Below are 21082 nucleotides of genomic sequence, written 5' to 3' on the forward strand. Positions count from 1 at the left end.
AAACCAGTAAATACATGAATTGGAAACCAAATTTTTTTCCTTTCTTTTTTTAAAAAAAATTTTGTTTATTTTTACTTATTTGGGAGTGACAGAGAAAGAGGCAGAGGCAGAGAGAGACAGAGAGAGAGAGAGAGAGAGAGAGAGAGAGAGAGACAGAGAGAGAGAGAGAGAATGGGCGCATCAGGGCATCTAGCCCCTGCAAACGGACTCCACACGCATGCGCCCCCTTGTGCACCTGGCTAATGTGGGTTCTGGGGAATTGAGGCTCGCACCGGGGTCCTTAGACTTCATAGGCAAGAGCTTAACCACTAAGCCATCTCTCCAGCCTTTCCTTTCTCTTTTGAGACATGGTCTCACTCTATAGACTGGCCTAGCCTACAACTAACTACCATATAAAATGTTAGTCTCAAACTTGGAGAAATCCTTTTTGCTCTAGCCTTCCAAGTGCTGGGATCAAAGTTATGAGCCCAGCTACTCAGTCAGTTATGAAGAGCCATGTATTTCATGCTATGCCTTTATGACTGGCATATAGTAATATAGCTTTATTTATATCAGTGTCCTCACAAACACATGAGTTATGTCTTGCCATATAACTCTATGACTATATTACCAGGTAATGCTTTTTTTAAAAATATTTTTTTTTAACATTTTATTTATTTATTTGAGAGCGACAGACACAGAGAGAAAGACATAGAGGGAGAGAGAGAATGGACACGCCAGGGCTTCCAGCCTCTGCGTGCACCCCCTTGTGCATCTGGCTAACGTGGGACCTGGGGAACCGAGCCTCGAACTGGGGTCCTTAGGCTTCACAGGCAACTGCTTAACCGCTAAGCCATCTCTCCAGCCCGATAATACATTTTTTAGCTCTTTTACAACCTTATATGACCACTGTTATATAAGTGATACATCACTTACTACTGCATTGTTCTGTGGTATACAACTACAATATTGAACTTTTTATTGAAATAATATAATATTATATATATATAATATAATATAATATAATACAATATAATACAATACAATACAATACAATACAATATAATATAATATAACATAATATCAACCCTAAAGTCAAATAGCATATTTTGTGGAGTACATTTAAAATTTTTACCTCAGGAAGGCCAAGTAACTTCCGTTGCCTTCTATCTTCCATGAAATTAGTTAGCCATTCCTTTCGATCATCTACCTGTTTTTTACTAAAGGCCTAAAATTAGAAAATTAAAAAGATGTCATGGATACTAACAGGTTCCAAAATAGCTTCTCTATAAAAAGCAACAAAACTTTGTTTTCTAAAATATCTGGTTCTTGCTCTGGGATATGCTTATCAGAAACATCCTAGTTCATAAAACATTCTTCTATGATTAACTTAAGCAGTGAATTCTGAAATCAGAATATATATATAAAGTACAACTCAAACTTACCAAGCTGATTGCAGCATCATCTTCAGGCCCAGAATATTTGAATTGAATACGATGTCTTTTCATATCTGCAAAATATTCCTTAGCTTCCTTTGATGTGCTGGTGCCCAAACCTTTAAAAAAAAAATCAAAAATATTGTTAATTCCATTTAATCACATACAATGATATATAAAAAGTTGAGAATTTCCATGTGAGTTTCATCACAAACCTTTGTAATATTTGACTTTCCATTTTTTATGATTTTGAGTAGAACTCTTCCATTCTTCAAATTCAGGAAGACTATAGAATGCTATTTCTTGCTTGTTTTTAGAGACCTATGGTAAAGAATACATCACTATGGCTTTGTACACTGTGGGCTCTCCTGCATATCACATTCACTGAAACTACAGGTATATCCAGGATTGAGCAGTTGGGCCGCAGATTATCTATTTTAGGATCCAATTAGAAATTAGTATACCTTCACAATAGGAGTGATAAATTCCTCTAGAAAACGATGTCGTAGAAGAGATGGCCAGTTGTGATGAATGAAATTAATTAGTAAGCCTTTGATATGGGATCCATCTTGATCCTAGAAATTTTGAATGGTCAAAGCAGAAAGTGTTTAGAAACTACATTTGACTGACCTGGCAATTTCTCAAGTATTTTCTATGATCACTAAAACAAAAAACATTCAGCATGGTGTCCAACGCCTTTAATCCCAGCACTGGGAGGCAGAGATAGGAGGATCATCATGTGTTCAAGGCCAGCCTGGGAAAACAGATTGAGTTCCAGGTCAGCCTGGGCTAGAGAGAGACCCTACCTTGAAGAAACAAAATAAACAAATTAGTCTATATATATATTTATGATAAAACATATCTTATTGGAGGTTGATTTAAGATCACAAATAAGAAAAGTTCTGGCTGGGTATGGTGACACACACCTTTAATCTCAGCACTTGGGAGGCAGAGGTAGGATAATAGCCATGAGTTCTAGGCCACCCTAAGACTACATAGTGAATTCCAGGTCAGCTTGGGCTAGAGTGAGACCCTACCTTGAAAAACAAAACAAAACAAAACAAAAAGTTCCACCAGAAGCCTGGAGCGATGGCTTAGCAGTTAAGGCGTTTGCCTGCAAAGCCAAAGGACCCTGGTTCGATTCCCCAGGACCCACATGCACAAGGGGCACATGCATCTGGAGTTCGTTTACAGTGGCTGGAGGCCCTGGTGCGCCCATTCTCTCTCTCTCTCTTCCTCTTTCTCTGTTGGAAAAAAAAAAAGTTCCGCTGGGTATGGTGGCACAAACCTTTAGTTCCAGCATTTGGAAAGCAGAGGTAGAAGGATCACAGTGAATTCAAGGCCATCCTGAGACTACATAGCAAATTCCAGGACAGCCTGGGGTAGAGAGAGACCCTATCTTGAAAAACAAAAAAGTTCCTAGTTCAGTAATTTCTTTTCACAGCATCAAAGCAATGTTAACAATAAGACATGTGTACTGAGATATAGTAGTATGTGCCTGTAGTTCCAGCTACTCTGTAGGCTATAGGAGCCCATGGATTTAAGACCAGCCTGGACAACATACTTAGGATCCAATTATAAAAAAGACATATAATCTAAAATATTTGACAACTCTGACCTGGTCAGTCATAATCATTATCTTCCCATAACGAAGAGTCTTCAATGAATCTTCATCCTCATAGTTTTTCTTGTACTGAAGACCCACAATCTTGATGATATTGTTAATTTCAGCATTTTCCATAATCTGAAACACACACATTACATGTCTAAAATGAGTAACATTTTGTTTATAAACCTGAGAATTTAAATAAATATAATCATTTGTTGCCTGCGTTTTCTTGAACTGGAGTATTTTGAATTATTAAACTTTCATAATTCAGAAAGGTGTATTAAGATATGCCACCGGGAATAGGGAGATGCCTCAGTGGATTTAAGAACTGGAGTTTGTTTGCGGTGGCTGGAAGTCCTGGTGTGCCCATTCTCTCTCTCTCTCTCTCTCTCTCTCTATCTGCATCTTTCTGTCTCTGTCACTCTCAAATAAATAAATAATTAAATGAACAAGAAAAATTAAAAAAAAATGAACGATATGCTAGAATGTGCCCAATTTCTGTGTATGCATATGTGTAATGTTAGGGATTGACCTCTGTGCATGCTAAGCAAACTCAGTCAGTTAAATAGTAGTAACCTGTCTAAGATATATTAACACCCAATTAAGGGAAGAAATATAAGCATGGAGTGTTGCATGATCAACTAGATGTAGATCCATCTAATTTTTTGCAGTGCTATAGCACTGAGCTGCATCCTCAGCCCTAGAAGGTTCTGAAAATAATATTATACTCTACCTGTTTATGAGAAGCTTCTCGGACATTGAGTAATTTTCCTCTAAGAGGGAAAACCCCGTATTTGTCTCTTCCAACCACACCAAGGCCTGAAACAGCCAAAGTTTTGGCTGAATCTCCTTCAGTCAGGATAAGTGTACACTCAGTGGAGTTTCGGCTCCCTAAAATAAAAATACACAAAGCACAAAAGATTTATAACAAACTAGCTTAGGAATAAAATGGGTCACTTAATTATTTATTAAAGTTCATAATAAATTAATATAGCAGTTCTCCCTTATCTATGGTCTAACTTTCTACATGTTCATTTATTCTCAATTAACAATAGTCTGAAAATACTAAAAGGAATATCTTAAGCATAGGCATGGTTGCTCACGCCTATAATCTCAGTACTTCAGTGGAGGCTGAGACAGAGGATTATGAGTTCAAGTCCAGCCTGAGCTACAAAGTGAGACCCTATCTCCAAAATAAATAAATAAATAAAAATTTTAGGTTCAAGAAATAAACAATTCATGAGTTTTGAATTGTGTACTGTCCCAAGTGGTCTAATGCAAGCCCACCTATGAATCATTACTTTGTTTAGTGTGCTTCATAACCTATTAATCTGTTAGTCACTTAGTAGTCATTCTCACTTCTCAGACCGACTGTCTTGGCATCCCAGTATTTGCATTCAAATAATCCATATAATAGCCAAATTCTATATTGCAATGCCTATATTGCTCATTCATAAACCCCACTAATATCTCATATAAGGGTTAGTACAGTACAGTAAGATGCAGTTATTACTTTATATACTGTTATAATTGTTCTGTTGTTAGATACTCTTGTTAATATCTTACTGTGTTTTATATAAGTATGTATGTATGCATGTATGTATGTGAAACACATTCTATACTAGGGGTTGGCATTATTTGTGGTTTCATTGAAGGTCCTGGAATCTACCACTATATTCATTTGATCACTTTGTACTGAAAATATATTAGGTAATAAACAGATCACTGTATAAATATTCTTGCTTTATAGTCCCATTCCCCATATCATCATTACTTATAATGGCTCCAAGTTGGAAGTGAACTAGATGTTCAAGAGGGAATTGGTTGCTTTTTACAAAAGTTATTCTGTTCAACATTAAATGTCAAGAAAAAAATATGTATGGTTATTGAATAAAATATTGAATAATTACCTGCATCATTGGCATCATCAAGTTTGGGAATTCCCTTGATTCTGTTATGCTTTACAGCTGAACACTTCTTGTTTAACTGGACTTGGGCCTTAAATTTCACCCAGTTTAGTATGCTTTCTACAATACCACAGCCAATTGCCTTGAAAACAGGAAAGTTCACATTTGGAAAGAGAAATTCTGTCAAATATAGAATACATGAGCCCCTAGGAAAATGAAAACAACTTGAAGATTGCTAAGAAGTAAAACTAATTTTTAGATAGAGAATGGTGCAATAATTTCTGGGTCTTCCCAGGTTATCATCAACGAGGGAGATGGATCCTTTTGGTTCATTCATTAAGTATTTTCTATGTACCTATATTGAGCTACTTATTGAAGACACTAGTTAAAACAAATAAGCCATGTCTATATCCTCATGTAGCTGGATATAGCATGGTAGGCAGAAAGAAACTACTGACTTATAGCTAAGTGAAAAAGTTTGCTATATAATAATCATGATGATGTAAGTTCAATACTATATTGGTGGAACCATCTTAACTGAGGGAAATAAATTTTTAAAAGTAAAGTCTTTCAGGAGGAAAGGGAATCTGAACTTTTCCTGAATGGAAGATATTAAAGGATTTCAAGATAGTGACAAAAATGTATGTCTTAACACAAAAAGGCCTTTTAAGAGCATTGTAAAAGACAAGAAGCAAGCCGGGCGTGGTGGCGCACGCCTTTAATCCCAGCACTCGGGAGGCAGAGGTAGGAGGATCGCCATGAGTTCAAGGCCGCCCTGAGATGACAGAGTTAATTCCAGGTCAGCCTGGACCAGAGTGAGACACTACCTCGAAAAACCACAAAAAAAAAAAAAAAAAAAAAAAAGACAAGAAGCAATATGAAGGTTTAGAACCCAACAGTTAATAGTGGGAGGCTACTGAGAGACCCCTTATTGGTTAGGAGAAGAGATTAGAGAAGAGGTCCCCACCTTTATTATACAATTTTGTGGTTGGTTGTATAAATTGTTTTATCTATTGAGAAATAAGGGCAAGCTAATGTTAAATAAAAAGAAATATTTGACTTTCTTTTCAGTAGACTGGGGCCAGGCATGTTGGTACACCCCTGCAATCCCAGCACTTAGTGGGATAAGACAGATCTTGGGTTGAAGGCCAGCCAGGTCTACAAAGCTAGGCTGTCACAAAAACAAAAAAGAATACATTGGGAAGGCTTGGGCAAAGCACAGTGTAGAAGGAAGTTTTTGTTTCTGCACAGACAATACAAACTTCGATTTTTATTTCATATTAATACTCACAGCTTTGATGAACTTCTCACTTAGTAGGCATGTGGATCCAAAGCTCTTGGCTTGTAAAGTCATATTTTCTTTTGTCTGAGAGTCAAAGGTTGGGTTTTCAATTAAGGCATTTACAAAAATCCACATGTGATTTTTCACCTACAAAAGAAGTTGGTATACAGTTACTGAAATGTCTTCATGGGCCTGAGGAGATAGCTCAGTGGTTACAGCTATTTGCTTGCAAAGCCTGACAGCGTAAATTCAATTCCCCAGAACCCATATAAAGGGAGATGTATGAAGTGACACTTGTATCTGGAATTTATTTGTTGCAGCAAGAGGCCCTGCCTGGAATGCCCATACCTTCTCCCTTTCTCTCCCTCAAATAACTATTTAAAAAATTTTAAATGTCTTCATTTCTTGCTCCTCACTCCCCTTTTAGTCAGTGCCAGAGATTAAAGCTGGAGCACAGCAAGTAAAGTGCTGCACTGCTGAGAAACACCAGGAGCCCTTCTTCTTTCCCGACTTTAGAAAACTACTAAAATACCATACCTGATGTGCTTTTACTGCAACACCACCCTTGTTCTTCTTCTTCACTACATCAGCGAGTTTACTTACAATCTGATCAGCTACATAATCAACATGCCTGCCACCCTAATAAGGAAATATACCAAGTTTTAAAACATTGTTTTCAAAATTAGAATACAAAATTCAATTTTGGGGAAGAGTTCTTTCAAATATAGAATACATGAGCCCCTAGGAAAATAAAAATAACTTGAAGATTGCCAAGAGGGAGAACAACAATTTCTAGATAAAGAATGGTACAATAATTTCCCGGATCATCCCATGTTAGGTTATCACCAGTGAGGGAGATGGCTTCTTTTGGTTCATTCATTAAGTATTTTCTGTGTACTTATATTGAGCTACTTGTTGGAGAGACATTAGTTAAAACAAATTAGCCATGTCTATATCTTCATGTAGCTGAAGATATGGTATGGTAGACAGAAATAAAAGAATTACAAGTATACTGAGTTATGGTTAAGTGAAGTAGCCAAATACTTAAGTACATCTCACATAATAAAACAAATAAGAACACTCATAAAATTACCTTGGAAGTAGCAATGCTATTGACGAAGCTAATTTGCTGAAAACCTTTTTCACTCATTGTTAAACAAACTTCCCACCTTTGGTTTACTTGTTCATGTATTACTTTCAATGGGTTACCAGTTTCATCTAACTTATCCTTCAAGTACATATCCACGTAACTACGGAATCCTTTTACCTATATAGGAATTAAAGGTGATAAGTAGTATTAAAAAAATAGAATCACTAACAGGCTATGAGGATTTAAAAAAAAATATTTTACTTACTGATTAATTTGACAGAAGAGAAAGAGAGAGTGAGAGAGAGCGCGCGAGCACACCAGGGCCTCCAGCCACTGCAAATAAACTCTAGAAGCATGAGCCTCCTTGTGCATGTGGCTAATGTGGGTCCTGGGGAATTGAACCTGGGTCCTTTGGCTGTGCAGGCAAATGCCTGAACCGTTAAGCCATCCCTTCAGCCCTGAGAACCCGAGGATTTTTTTTTTTCAAAATGATGTTCACTGAAAAAATAAGGGTACATAGCTGGGCATGGTGCTGCATGCCTTTAACCCCAGCACTTGGGAGGCAGGCTGAAGAGGCAGAGGTAGGAGGATCGCTGTGTGAGTTCAAGGCCACCCTGAGACTACCTAGTGAATTCCAGGTCAGCCTGGGTTAGAGTGAAACCCTGCCTCAAAAAAAAAAAAAAAAAAAAAGCACAAAAATATTAAGTTTTCTTTGAGAAAAAAAAGCTCAGTTTCAAATGAACATTAAGAAAAAGTGCTATTCTCTCTTTAGGAACATATCTGAGAATTATAGAAAAAACACTGATGGGGAGGAAAATCAATTTTGCACTTAACAATTATCACAAATTCCCTTATAGCTTTCATACTGAGAAAAATACTCACTGGTAACTTATTTCCATTAAGAAAGACTTTGACATCTTTAGTGGATCCAGCAATATCATATGCTCTTCTAACCATCAGTGCAACAATATCCTTATCCAGGCTTTGCATTTTAAACTTAGATAAATCAGGCTGGAAGGTAATGCATGTATAGTCGTCTCCACTAAAGGGCTTGAGTTCCATCTCACCAGCTTTCCCCATATTATCCATCCATGTCTACAGCAGTGATAGGACAGAAAATATTAAAGTTTCACAAACTAGAAGCAAATAATAATACAAGTACATAAGCTCTGTAAAATTATAAATGTCAAGAGCAAAATTCTATGATTTAATAGCTTATAAATTATGTTATGCCATTATAACTGGTTATACTACAACTTATAATCAAAACATAAGATATCTATTTACTTACCTGTTTGAACATTTTCTTGTATTCTGTACTGGCTGTTTCCACAGTAAATTTGGTACTGAATATATTACACAATTTGGCTCCATAGCCATTTCGACCACCTAAGTAAAAAAAGTATATAACACTATTTTATCAACAATTCATTTTATTATTCACTCAAATTGAATGTGTATGTATGTAGGGGCACACCAATGTCTCTTGCTGCTATAAATCAAAGACAGAAGCTTTTGCCACTTTTTGTGTTGGTGAATGGAGAACTGAACCCAGACTGGAAGGCACTGCAAGCAAGGGCCTTTAACTGCTGAGCGATCTCCCCAGCTCCCTTTTTTATTTGCTTTGTTGTGGTGTTCAGGTCTTTTATATTTAAGTAAGCACTGAGCTATATCTCTCATCTTTATTAAGTACTCAACTATAGAGATTTACTCCCATATGTTTAACTCTTACTACAGAGCCATTTAAAGGGTGTTTTTCCCCCCAGCAACAAATATTCTCTTTATTTTATTTTCCCTTAATACTCTACCTGTTACTTTCTTTTCATCATCATCATAGTTACTAGAAGTTAAAAGCTGTCCAAATATGAGAGCTGGGACATACATCTTCTCAACTTTGTGTTCAACAACAGGAATTCCTTTTCCATTATTCCATATACTAATTAAATTGTTTTCTCTAAGAAAAGATTGAAAATTTTAGTGTATATTTAATGTTATGTCAATATGTAACATTTATATATTATATTTATTATTTGAGAGACAGAAAGAGAGAATAGAAAGCAGCAGATAGACAGATGGGCACACCAGGGCCTCTAGCCACTGCAAACAAATTCCAGACACACATGTCACTTTGTGCATCTGGCTTACATGGATCCTGGGGAACTGAACCTGGGTTCTTAGGCTTTACAGTACATTAACTACTAAGCCTACCTCCAGCCCAGTGCGTAACAATTAAAAATATATAGATACTAGCTCTCCCTCCCCCCTTTGATGTAGGGTCTTGCCTAGCCCAGGCTGCCCTGGAATTTACTATGTAGTCTTAGGCTGGCCTCGAACTCATAGTGATTCTCCTACTTCTGCCTCCGGAGTGCTGGGATTAAAGACATGTACCATCACACCAGCCTCTTTCTTTCTTTTTAAATTTTATTTGTGATAGAACAGGTGGGCTAGGGCCTCTTATAGCAAACTAACTCCAGATGCATGTGCAACTGGCTTTATGTGGGTACTGGGGAATTGAAACCAAGTCAGCAGCCTTTGCAAACAAGCACTTTTAACTGCTGAGTCATCTCCACAGCCCTAAATACTATTATTCCTAAAACATAAATTAAAAAGTCTCAATTTTATTACAACTTTTTACATATGTATCTTCTGAATCTGAACATGAATAATGTTTTCCACCATGCTTAGTTCCTGGCACTCCTGAAATAGGAACTGAGAGTAGGGAAAGAAACCTTTTCCAATACCTGGGTAGACACTGATAATGTTGAAAAATATGAAATTTAAAAACACTGGGATAAATAAGGGAAGTGAAATATTCCCAGTGGAAAGAACAAAATTTGGAAACAATATTATTATACCACTTTTTTTTTTTTTTTTTTTGGGCGAGGTAGGGTCTCACTCTAGTCTAGACTAACCGGGAATTCACTATGTATTCTTAGGGTGGCCTCAACCTCATGGCCATCCTCCTACCTCTGCCTCCTAAGTGCTGGGATTAAAGACGTGCACCACCACGCCGACTATGATACCACTTTTAAGAAGATCATTTGTATATCCTTAGTACTTTACCTTTCCCACCCAACAAGGTACACTGCAAAATATATAAGGGAAAACATTACCCATAATCAAGTGCCCAATTTACCAATAAAATGCTGAAGTTACTTGGACTTACTTTTCAGAAAGCAATATATTTTAGTTGTAATACCTATACTGTGGTTCTTACTCTAGGCATTTTTTACTTTTAAAATTTATTTTTGAGAGTAAAACAGAAAGAGAGAATGGGCACATCAGGGTCTCTAGCCACTGCAAATAAACTCCAGATAGATGTGCCTCCTTGTGCACATGGCTTATGTGGGTCCTGGGGAATCAAACCAAGGTTCCTAGGCTTTGCAAGCAAGGGCCATAACCACTAAACCATCTCTCCAGCCTTGGTTCTTATTCTAGATAATTCAACAGTGAATTAACATTGCCTATACAAAACAAATCCAGGCATGGTAGCACATGCCTTTAATCCCAGCACTTGGGAGGCAGAGGTAGGAGGATAGCTGTGAGTTCAAGGCCACCCTAAGAATACATAATGAACTCCAGGGCAGCCTGGACTGGAGAGAAACCAAAACAACAACAACAAAACCTGGGCTGGAAGGATGGCTTAGCATTTAAGGCATTTGCCTGCAAAGCCAAAAGACCCAGGTTCGATTCCCCAGGACTCACATTAGCCAGATGCACAAAATGGCACATGTGTCTTGAGTTCATTTTCAGTGGCTGGAGGCCCTAGTGGGTAAATAAATAAAAATTAAAAACATTATTTAAAAAAAAAAAGCTGGGCAAGGTGGTGCACACCTTTAATCCCAGCATTTGGAAGGCAGAGGTAGGAGGATTGCTGTAAGTTGCAGGCCACCCTGAGAACAGAGTGAGACCCTACCTTGAAAAAAACCCATATTTTTAAAAAGAATATACAGAATCATTAGAAGCATCCAAATATGTCAACTATTAACACACTCCCCCAAAGAATCTTAAGCATAGTTTATGTCAGAACTGCTTGGGGTAATAAAAAAAGTAAAATAAGCACCATGACCATCCACAAAGGAATACCAGCACCTAAAACCAGAAATAAGACCAGATATTCTCTACCACCACCTGCTGGTTTGGTATTTGAACAGCATCATGAGAAAAAGTTAAAAAAAAAACAACAAAGCAAAACAAAATGATAGGAGTAATTATTGGAAATAATTGAATAATTTAGGGACTAAGTATCATAATGTCTGTGAAGCATTTAAAAAATTTTCTATTTATTTATTTTCAGAAAGAAAGAGAATGAGGCAGATAGAGAATGGGCATGCCAGGTCCTCTAGGCACCGCAAACAAACTCCAGATGCATGCACCTCCTAGTGCACCTGGCTTACATGGGTACTGGGGAATTGAACCTGGGACCTTAGGCATTGCAGGTAAATGCCATAACTGCTAAGTCATCTCTCCAGCCCTGTGAAGCATTTTGAAATTGTTCAGAAAAATATGTAGATGAAGCCAATATCAAAAAATGCTTAAGTTTCTTTTTTTCATTTCTGAGGCTTGAACCCAGAACCTCACTTTAGGCAAGCATTCTACCACTAACTACATCCTGAGCTCTTTCTTAAACTAAAAAAAAAATAATAATAATAATAATGAAAAAATTATTTTGAGACATGGTCTCATTATAATGGCCAGTCTGGTCTTGAACTCACTTTATATAGCCTAGAGCAGTTCTTGAACTTGTCTTAAATTCTAAGTCTTATCTTAAGTCTCCCAAGTAGCTGAGATTATAGGCCTTCACAAGTATATCCAGCAAGATAAATGCTGACAACTGTTAGATCTAGTCAATGGGTCCTACTGTTGATTTTAGCATTTTACCTTTCTGTGCTTTACAAACCTTCATTGAAAAAAAGCCATCTTAGGGGGCTGTAAAGATGGCCCAGTGGTTAAGGAACTTGCCTACAAAGCCTAATGACCTGGGTTCAATTCCGCAGTACCCATGTAAAGTCAGATGCACAAAGTGGCACATACATCTAGAGTTCATTTGCAATGGCTGGAGGCTTTGGTATGTCCATTCTCTCTCTGCTTGCAAATAAAATTTTCAAAAAAATTTTTTATATTGAACAACTTCCATGGTTGTAAATAATATCCCATGGTAATTTCCTCCCTCTCCCCACTCCCCCCCCCACTTTCCCCTCTGAAACTTTACTCTTCATCATAATATCCCCTCCTCTCAATCAGTTATCAATTATGATGGTCTTATGTAGGTAGTGTCATGTGCTGTGAGGTCATGGATATCCAGGAAAAAAAACCTTTTTATTAAAATTTTTAGTTTTTCGAGGTAGGGCCTCATTCTAGCTCAGGCCGACCTGGAATTCACTATGTAGTATTAGGGTGGCCTCAAACACAAGACAATCCTCCTACCTCTGCCTCCTGAGTTCTGCGATTAAAGGGATGTGCCACCATGTCCGGCTAAATAAAAATTTGTTAAAAGCCATTTTCTCTAGTAATCTAAGTAAATGTAACTTACAATAACAATACATTATAAGAAGCAAAAAAGCTACCACATACGGGTCAATTGTGACTCTAATACAAGACATTTTTGGATCCCTTTGTTTGTTGTCCGCAGCATTAACTGAAAGAAAATAAAATACATATTTGTAAGAAATTCAAGTACTTTAAAACAGCATTTTTTTTTAAAGATACAGCACAGTAAAGTCTTTTTAAAAATGAAATTAAAGAGGCAGAGAGAAACAAAATCTTCACATCAGGAAGGGATTCCAGAACTGGAGATCCCTAAAACACATTCTTTAATTCTACAACACACAAAAATAAATTCACAAATATCAACAGTATCATTAGCATGGTATTAAAAAATATTTTTATTTATTTGAGAGACAGGAGAAAGGAGGAGGAGAAAAGAGAGAGAGAGAGAAAGAGAGAGAATATGAATGGGTGCAGCCACTGCAAACAAACTCCAGATGCATACAACATCTTGTGCATCTGGCTTACGTGGGTCCTTTGGCTTTGCAGGCAAATCTCTTAACCACTAATCCATCTCTCCAGCCCCACGGTATTAATTTAGCAATCTTGTTTTGTGACACAGGGTCTCATGTATTCTAGGCTGGCCTGGAACTTGCTATGTAGTCCAGGATGATCTTGAACTTCTTCTGATTCTCTTGCCTATACCTCCCTAGTGCTGGAATTATAGAAATGTGCCACCATGCCTGGTTTAACGATTTTTAAAAAATTATGTGCATGATCTGTGTGTGCATGCCACAGTGCATGTGTGGATATCTGAAGACAGCCTCGGGGTATTTGTCCTCTCCTTCCATCTTGAGACAGGGCCCCCTCCCCACTGCTTTTTATCACTGCACACACACCAGCCTAGCTGCCTTCCCTGTTCTCCTGGCTCTGCATCCAATTGACTAGATGCATTTGGATTACAGATTTTTACATGGGTGCAGGGGAACTGAACTCAGGCCAAGCAAACACCTTTAATCACCGAGCCATCTCTACAAACCCTATTTTAACAATTTTTAAAAATATGTATCTTATTTATTTATTTGAGAGAGAAAAAGATAAAGAAGCAGATGGAGAGAGAGAATGGGCACAACAGGGCCTCTAGCCATAGCAAACAAACTCCAACGCGAGTGTCACCATGTGCAGCTGGCTTACATGGGTACTGGGGAATTGAACCTGGGTCTTTTAGGCTTCGCAGGCAAACACCTTAACGGCTAAGTCATCTCTTCAGCCTTTAACAATTAAAAAAAAATATATCTTAAACTGAGCATGGTGGCGCACACCTTTAATCCCAGCACTCAGGAGACAGAGGTAGGAGGATCACTGTGAGTTTGAGGCCATCCTGAGACTACATAGTGAATCCCCAGGTCAGCCTGGGCTAGAGCAAAACCTTACCTTGAAAAACAAAAACAAACAAAAATTTTTAGCCAGGCATGGTGGTGCATGTATTTAATTGCAGCACTTGAGAGGAAAAGGCAGGAGGACTATTGTTTGAGGTCACCCTGAGATTACACAGTCAATTCTAGGTCAGCCAGGACTAGAGGAAGACCCTACCTCAAAAAAACAAAAAGAAATTTTTTTATATATATATTTATTTGAGAGAAAGAGGCAGACACATAGAGAGAGGGAATGGGCGTGGCAGGGCCATCAGCCACTGCAAAAGAACTCCAGATACATGTGCCACCTTGTGCATCTGGCTTTAAGTGGGTCCTGGGGCAAACAGACTTGAGTCCTTAGGCTTCACAGGCAAGTGCCTTAACCACTGAGCCATCTCTGCAGCCCCACCTCCCCCAGCACTGGGATTATAGGCATACACCACTGCCTGGGTTTTTATTTATTCTTGGGATCCAAACATAGTTCCTCATGCTTGTGTGGTATGGACTTTACTGACTGACCTATCTCCTGACCCTGAATGATACTTCATTTTTTTTAATGAGAGAGAATTGGCACACCAAGGCCTTAGCCACTACATTAACTCCAGACACATGTGCTCCTTTGTGTGTCTGTCTTATGTGGGATCTGGGGAGTTGAATATGGGTGTTTAGGTTTTGTATGCAAGCACCTTAACTGCTAAGCACTCTCTCTTCAGCAGTTAAGGCGTTTGCCTGCAAAGCCAAAGGACCTTGGTTCAATTCCCCAGGACCCACATAAACCAGATACACAAGGTGGCACATGCATCTGGAATTTGTTTGCAGTGGCTGAAGGCCCTGGTGTGCCCATTCTCTCTCTCTTTCTCCCCCTGTGTCTTTTTCTCTACCATTACTATAAATAAATAATGAGCCATCTCCCCAACCCTGAATGAAATAGTGAGATAATTATATGAAGAAATTTACTCACCAGCTGGGCATGGTGGCACACTCCTTTAATCCCAGCACTTGGGAGGCAGAGGTAGGAGGATCACTGTGAGTTTGAGGCCACTCTGAGACTACATAGTAAATTCTAGGTCAGCTTTGGCTAGAGTGAGACCCTACCTCAAAACAAACAAACAAACAAAAAAAAACTACTCACCTAGAATCTCATCGAAGATCTTGTACAAACCAGGAACAAAAGTGACCTCCCTATAGTTCATGCCAACATCTTCATCATAAACCCACATTTGCTAGAATAAAGGAAAGAAAAGTTATTTTGAGCTAGTACCTTTTAAAAATTTTCATGTATGTGCTCATGTGGGGCATGTGCACAACAAAGCACACATGTGAAAAGTCAGAGGACATCTGTATTGGTCTTGACCATCTTCCACTTAAAAAAAAAAATACTATCTTGCAATTAACTGTCATTTTTAAAATTTATTTTTTGTTTATTTATTTGAGAGAGACAAGAGAGAAAGAGGGGGGAAAAGAGAGAGAGAGAAATAATGGGCACACCAGGGCTTCTAGCCACTGCAAATGAACTCCAGATGCATGCACCCCCTTGTGCATCTGGCTAATGTGGGTCCTAGGGAATCGAACCTCGAACCAGGGTCCTTAGGCTTCACAGACAAGTGCTTAACTGCTAAGCCATCTCTCCAGCCCATCTTCTACTTTTTTTTTTTTAAAGAACTCTTGACTATTTTTTTGTTTATTTTTATGTATTTATTTGAGAGCGACAGACAGAAAAAGAGGCAGATAGAGAGAGGGCAAGAGAATGGGCACGCCAGGGCTTCCAGCCACTGCAAACGAACTCCAGACGCGTGCGCCCCCTTGTGCATCTGGCTAATGTGGGTCCTGGGGAATTGAGCCTCAAACCGGGGTCCTTAGGCTTCACAGGCAAGCGCTTAACAGCTAAGCCATCTCTTCAACCCTTCCACTTTTTTTTTTTTTTTTTAGGGTCTTGCACTAGACCAAGCTGACCTGGAATTCACTATAGTCCCAGGCTGGCCTCAAACTCACAACAGGCCAACTACCTGGGACTCCAGATTGCTGAGATTAGGTATGCACTACCACATTCAGTTTTCCTCCACTATTTTTTCAAAAATTGTTTTATTTATTTGAGATAGATGGATGGAGGGAGGGAGAAAGAGAGAGAATGGGTAAGCTAGGGCCTCTAGCCACTGCAAACTCCAGATGCATACACCACAATGTACATCTGGCTAATGTTGGACCTGGAGAATCACACCTGGGTCCTTAGGCTCCACAGGCAAGCGCCTTAACTGCTAAGCCGTCTCTCCAGCTCTCTTCCACTACGTTTTGAGGGAGGGTCTCTCATCTACTCCTGCATATGCCAAGTCATCTAGCATCTGAGTTTGAGATTCTCCTGTTTCTATTTTCCTTCTTGCAGTAGGCACACTGAGATTAAAGATGCTTACAACACTATTTGAATATACCTGGGTTCTAGAGGATCTGAACTTAGATTGTGAGACTTGTGGTGTAAGTACTTTACCTACTGAACCATCAATCTCCCTAGCCCAAATGGTAATTCTGTTTATTGTTTGTCATCTTTACTATGAAGTCTTATAAATTAAATGGTGAAATATGTACATATGCATATATGTATGTTTGTATGTAGATGAAAGATAGGCCAATTCCAGTTTCAGTATATAGTACCGAAAATTAATCTGAAAAAAAAATCCATCTAACTGCATTTAGCTTGATTTTTACCTGGGTTACTAATTCCACAGAGCCAATGTAGGTATCTGGACGGAGTAAAATATGTTCCAATTGTGTTTTCTTTTGATAGATTCTTTCAATAGACAATCTTTTCTTAGCATCTTCATTTTTCTTTTTGTTCATTTGCATATTTTCATTAATAGGCTAGCAGTTGGGAAAAAGAAAATGGATTTTTAATCATCATAAGTTTATCAAACATGAACAAATTAGCCACAATAATGATATACTTTAACATACTATTTCACAATTTGCAATCTGTTTTAGGTATTGGTGGGGTTTAGATAGTTTTGAACAAATACTGTAATTAAGTTCCCTGCAGGCAGGTTCTGAGGTACCTATTTTTCCCCCCAGGAATGGAACCCAGGACCTTGCACATGGTAGGCAAGTGCTCTACCACTGACTGAACACTTTAAAATTTATTTATTGGAGAGAGAAAAAAAATGGAGGCCAGGTGTGGTGGCACGTGTCTTTAGTCCCAGCACTCGGAAGGCAGGGGTAGGAGGCTCATCGTGAGTTCAAGGCCACCCTAAGACTCCATAGTGAATTCCAGGTCAGCTTGAACTACAGTGAGACCCTACCTCAAAAATCAAAAAAAAAAAAAAAAAAAAAAAAAAAAAAAAAAAGGGGGGGGAGGAATGCATAGGCACACCATGGCCTCCAACCACTGCAAACAAACTCTGCATGTGCGACTTGTACACCTGGCTTACATGGGTATTGGGGAATCGAACTAGGGTCCTTAGGCTTCAAAGGCAAGAGCCTTAACCACCAAGCCATCTCTTCAGACCTCCCCCCTTTTGGACACAGCTTCTTCTTCTTCTTTTTTAAAAATAAATATCTATTTTTAAATTTAGTTTTATTTGAGACAGCAAAAGGGAGAAAATGATTGAGAGAATGGGCACACCAGGGCCTCTAGCCACTGCAAATGAACTCCAGACCCATGCGCCACCTTGTGCATCTGGCTTACAAGGGACCTCAGAATCAAACCTGGGTCCATAGGCTTTGCAGGTATGCACTTCAACCGTTAAGCCATCTCTCTAGCCCCCTACTTTTTTTTTTTTGGAGACAGCTCCTAACTAGTTTTCTAAGTTTTCTTCCTTTGAACTCATGTTTCAGACTCAGTTTTCTTGAGCAGATGCAATGACAGGCCTGCAGGACCTCGCGAGCTCCAGGTGACCATTTTCGTTGTTTTTTAAGGTAGGGTCTTGCTCTAGTCCAGGCTGTACCAGAATTCACTATGTAGTCTCAGGGTTGCCTTGAACTCAAAGCAATCCTCCTGCTTTCTGAGTGCTGGGATTAAAGGTGTGTGCCACCTGCACGGCTACATAGGAATTAAAAGCATGCATGCTTTTAATATATACTATTTATATATATATATATATATATATATATATATACACACACACACACACACATACATACATAGATACATACATACACACACATAGTTTTGCAAGCAGAGATGAGGGGAGAGAGAGAGAGAGAGAGAATGGGCATGCCAGTGGTTGCAAATGGACACCAGATGCACGCACCACCTTGTGAGACTGGCTTTAGGTTTGTACTGAAAAAAATCAAACCTAGGTCCTTTGACTTTGCGCAGGCAAGTGCCTTAACTGTTAAGCCATCTCTCCAGCTCAGGATTTTTAAATTTTATTTTAGAGAGAGCAAGAGAGACAGGCAGAGAATTGGTGCGGCAGGGCCTCAGCCACTGCAATCGAAAGTCAGACGCCACCTAGTGGACATGTGAGACCTTGCGCTTGCCTCACTTTTGTGCATCTGGCTTACGTGGGATCTGGATGGAGAGTAGAACATGGGTCCTTAGACTGCAGGCAAGCGCCTTAACCATAAAGGCCATCTCTCCAGCCTGAGATTTTTTTTTTTTTAAGCTCTCACCAAATGTATCTGACATATTAACTTCTTTGAACAATTATTTACGACACGGATAAAAATGCACCCAACTCCTTTCACCTACTGCACGAACATTCGTCTAGTGCCCATGGAGTCCCAGGTGTGCACACGCGCACGCAGGGATGATGCTCGGCAGCGGCGGCAGCAGCCTGGGCTACCAACCGACACACGTCATCATCGTGAACCCTGGGAGGACCTTCTCGAAGCTACTCAAGTCGGCCCCGTTCCTCAGACGGGAACACCGCCACGCTGCGCACCTTCCAAGAAGAGGAGGTATTCGAGCGCAGGGGAAGAAAGGCCGGGAGGCTTCGACAACGTGCCTCCTCAGGGTCACATACGGGTCACTGGAATACAAACGGACCGCCGCCGGAATCGAACCCCGTCCCTCACGACAAGCAGAAAAACAGCACCCAACACACAACACCCGATCCGACCATCCTCTCTCACTGCGCGTCTCCCACGGGGCTTCACCCTGTCCGCTGTCCCCCTCCAGGCCCGGGAGCTGAGGTCCACACGGAACGCCCGGGTCCCCGACTGTCGCCGACCGGCCCTCAAGCCCACACCCGCAGCCGGACGTGCAAAGGCCGCGCTCAGGCACGCGGCCCCTTACGCGAGTGGTACCTGCAATGGTGACACCTCCATGGTGACGGGCGTGAGCGGGGAGGTTGCTCGAGAATCCCGAAAGCGAATTTGCCCCGCGGGAGTGAGCCGCGAGGACACAGCGGGACGGGACGCTTCTCCACAGACGTGCGTCGGTTAGGATCGCGTCTCTCGTCTCATTTGAACCTTCACCTAGCCCGCCCAAACCGGGTAACCCAATCACAGACTCGCTCTCACCGGCTCTGTCCAGAAAAACCAATCAGAGTTGGTCTTTTAGTACCACCCGGCCGGTTCAAATGAAGGAAGGCGGGAATCAGAGCGCTTTCGAAACGCTCCACTCCGCAGGCCCCGCGGAGAGATTGACAGGAAGTCTGGCCAATGAAGAAGGGCCGTTCGCTTTCTGTGAGGAATGCGCTGGAGAGACGCGGAGCTACGCAAGGGGGAAGGGCCGGCTTGAGGCGTGCACACGCGTTGAAAGTGAGAGGAAAGGATGTTTATCCCTCGACAATTGCTACGTTATCTCGAACTCCCTGAAATAAAATAATTAAAAAAAAGTGTTCTCAGACTTGATGTTATTAGAGAGAGGACTGGGAGATTCCCCCATGCTTCTGAGGAAACAGCGCTACTTTCTGTAGAGGCGGCGGGGCTGCTAAGCCGACAGGTTCTGCTTTCAGACCCCAGGGCCTCTGCAAACGAACTCCAGGCGCATGCGCCACCGTGTGCATCCGGCTTTACGCGGGTCGTGGGGAATCAAACCCGATCCTTAAGGCTTCGCAGGCATCTCTCCCAGCCCTTGGTTCCATTTTGACGCGAAAGCTGGATTTGGCTCACGCCTGTAATTCCAGAACTTGAGAGGGTGAGGCAGGAAGATTGCTTTGAGTTCCAGGCTAGACTAGACTACAGAGTAAGCCTCTGTATCAAAATAATTAATTAATTAATTAAAAATTTAAAAAAAAGGCTGGTGCCCGCACTAGGGAGGCACAGGTAGGAGGATCGCAATGAGTTTGAGGTCAGCTTGAACTAGAGCGAGACCCTACCTTGAAAAATCAAAAAAGAAAAAAAAAAAAGAAAGAAAGAAAGGCTGAAGAGATGGCTTAGCGGTTAAGGCACTTGCCAAAGGACCTAGGTTCGATTCCCTAGGACCCACATAAGCCAGATGCACAAGGTGGCAAATGAGTCTGGACTTTGCCGCGGCTAGAGGCCCTGGCACACCCATTCTCTCTCTCTCTCTCTCTAATGAATAAATAATAAAAATATGAAAATAATAGTATTGTCTGAGGATTACATGAAATAAGTGTGAGGTGTCATGGGTGAGGAAGAGTTCTTTCCTAGTAAGCATGAGACGCTGGATTCCAGGGGAAAAATAGGATGGCAGGAGAGATTGCTCAGTAGTAGTTAGTGCTTGCTTGCGAAGCTTGATGGTCTGGGTTTGATTCCCCAGTAGCCACATAAAGCTAGATGCACAAAGTGACGCATGCCTTGAGAGTTTGTATGCAGTGGCAGGAGGCCCTGGTGTGCCCATACTCTCTCTTCTTGCAAATAAACAAATGTATTTACTTTTTAAAAGGAGGGCTGGAGAGATGGTTTAGGGGTTAAGGCCTTACCCGAAGCCTAAGGATCCAGGTTTGACTCCCCAAAATTCACCAAACCCAGATGCACATGG

At 40.3% G+C, this 21082-nt stretch overlaps 1 protein-coding gene across 1 annotated transcript in view; it reads right to left on the reverse strand.

Moving 5' to 3' along the window:
- Top2a (DNA topoisomerase II alpha) overlaps nucleotides 1–19595 on the reverse strand; it is a 45380-nt gene extending 25785 nt beyond the window's left edge. Inside the window, exons 1-17 of the mRNA XM_045158260.1 lie at nucleotides 19441–19595; nucleotides 16906–17058; nucleotides 15338–15428; nucleotides 12878–12941; nucleotides 9112–9257; nucleotides 8595–8692; nucleotides 8186–8398; nucleotides 7307–7480; nucleotides 6751–6852; nucleotides 6223–6360; nucleotides 4935–5073; nucleotides 3758–3915; nucleotides 3034–3159; nucleotides 1880–1990; nucleotides 1631–1736; nucleotides 1425–1534; nucleotides 1115–1207 (exon numbers count right to left, since the gene is read on the reverse strand). Of these exons, the coding sequence (XP_045014195.1) occupies nucleotides 1115–1207; nucleotides 1425–1534; nucleotides 1631–1736; nucleotides 1880–1990; nucleotides 3034–3159; nucleotides 3758–3915; nucleotides 4935–5073; nucleotides 6223–6360; nucleotides 6751–6852; nucleotides 7307–7480; nucleotides 8186–8398; nucleotides 8595–8692; nucleotides 9112–9257; nucleotides 12878–12941; nucleotides 15338–15428; nucleotides 16906–17058; nucleotides 19441–19461 (2043 nt within the window). The 5' untranslated portion in view covers nucleotides 19462–19595. The remainder of the gene's footprint in view (nucleotides 1–1114; nucleotides 1208–1424; nucleotides 1535–1630; nucleotides 1737–1879; nucleotides 1991–3033; nucleotides 3160–3757; nucleotides 3916–4934; nucleotides 5074–6222; nucleotides 6361–6750; nucleotides 6853–7306; nucleotides 7481–8185; nucleotides 8399–8594; nucleotides 8693–9111; nucleotides 9258–12877; nucleotides 12942–15337; nucleotides 15429–16905; nucleotides 17059–19440) is intronic.
- Nucleotides 19596–21082: the final 1487 nt, after the last annotated feature.

The sequence above is a fragment of the Jaculus jaculus genome, chromosome 9, assembly GCF_020740685.1.
Source record: "Jaculus jaculus isolate mJacJac1 chromosome 9, mJacJac1.mat.Y.cur, whole genome shotgun sequence".
Taxonomy (NCBI): domain Eukaryota; kingdom Metazoa; phylum Chordata; class Mammalia; order Rodentia; family Dipodidae; genus Jaculus; species Jaculus jaculus.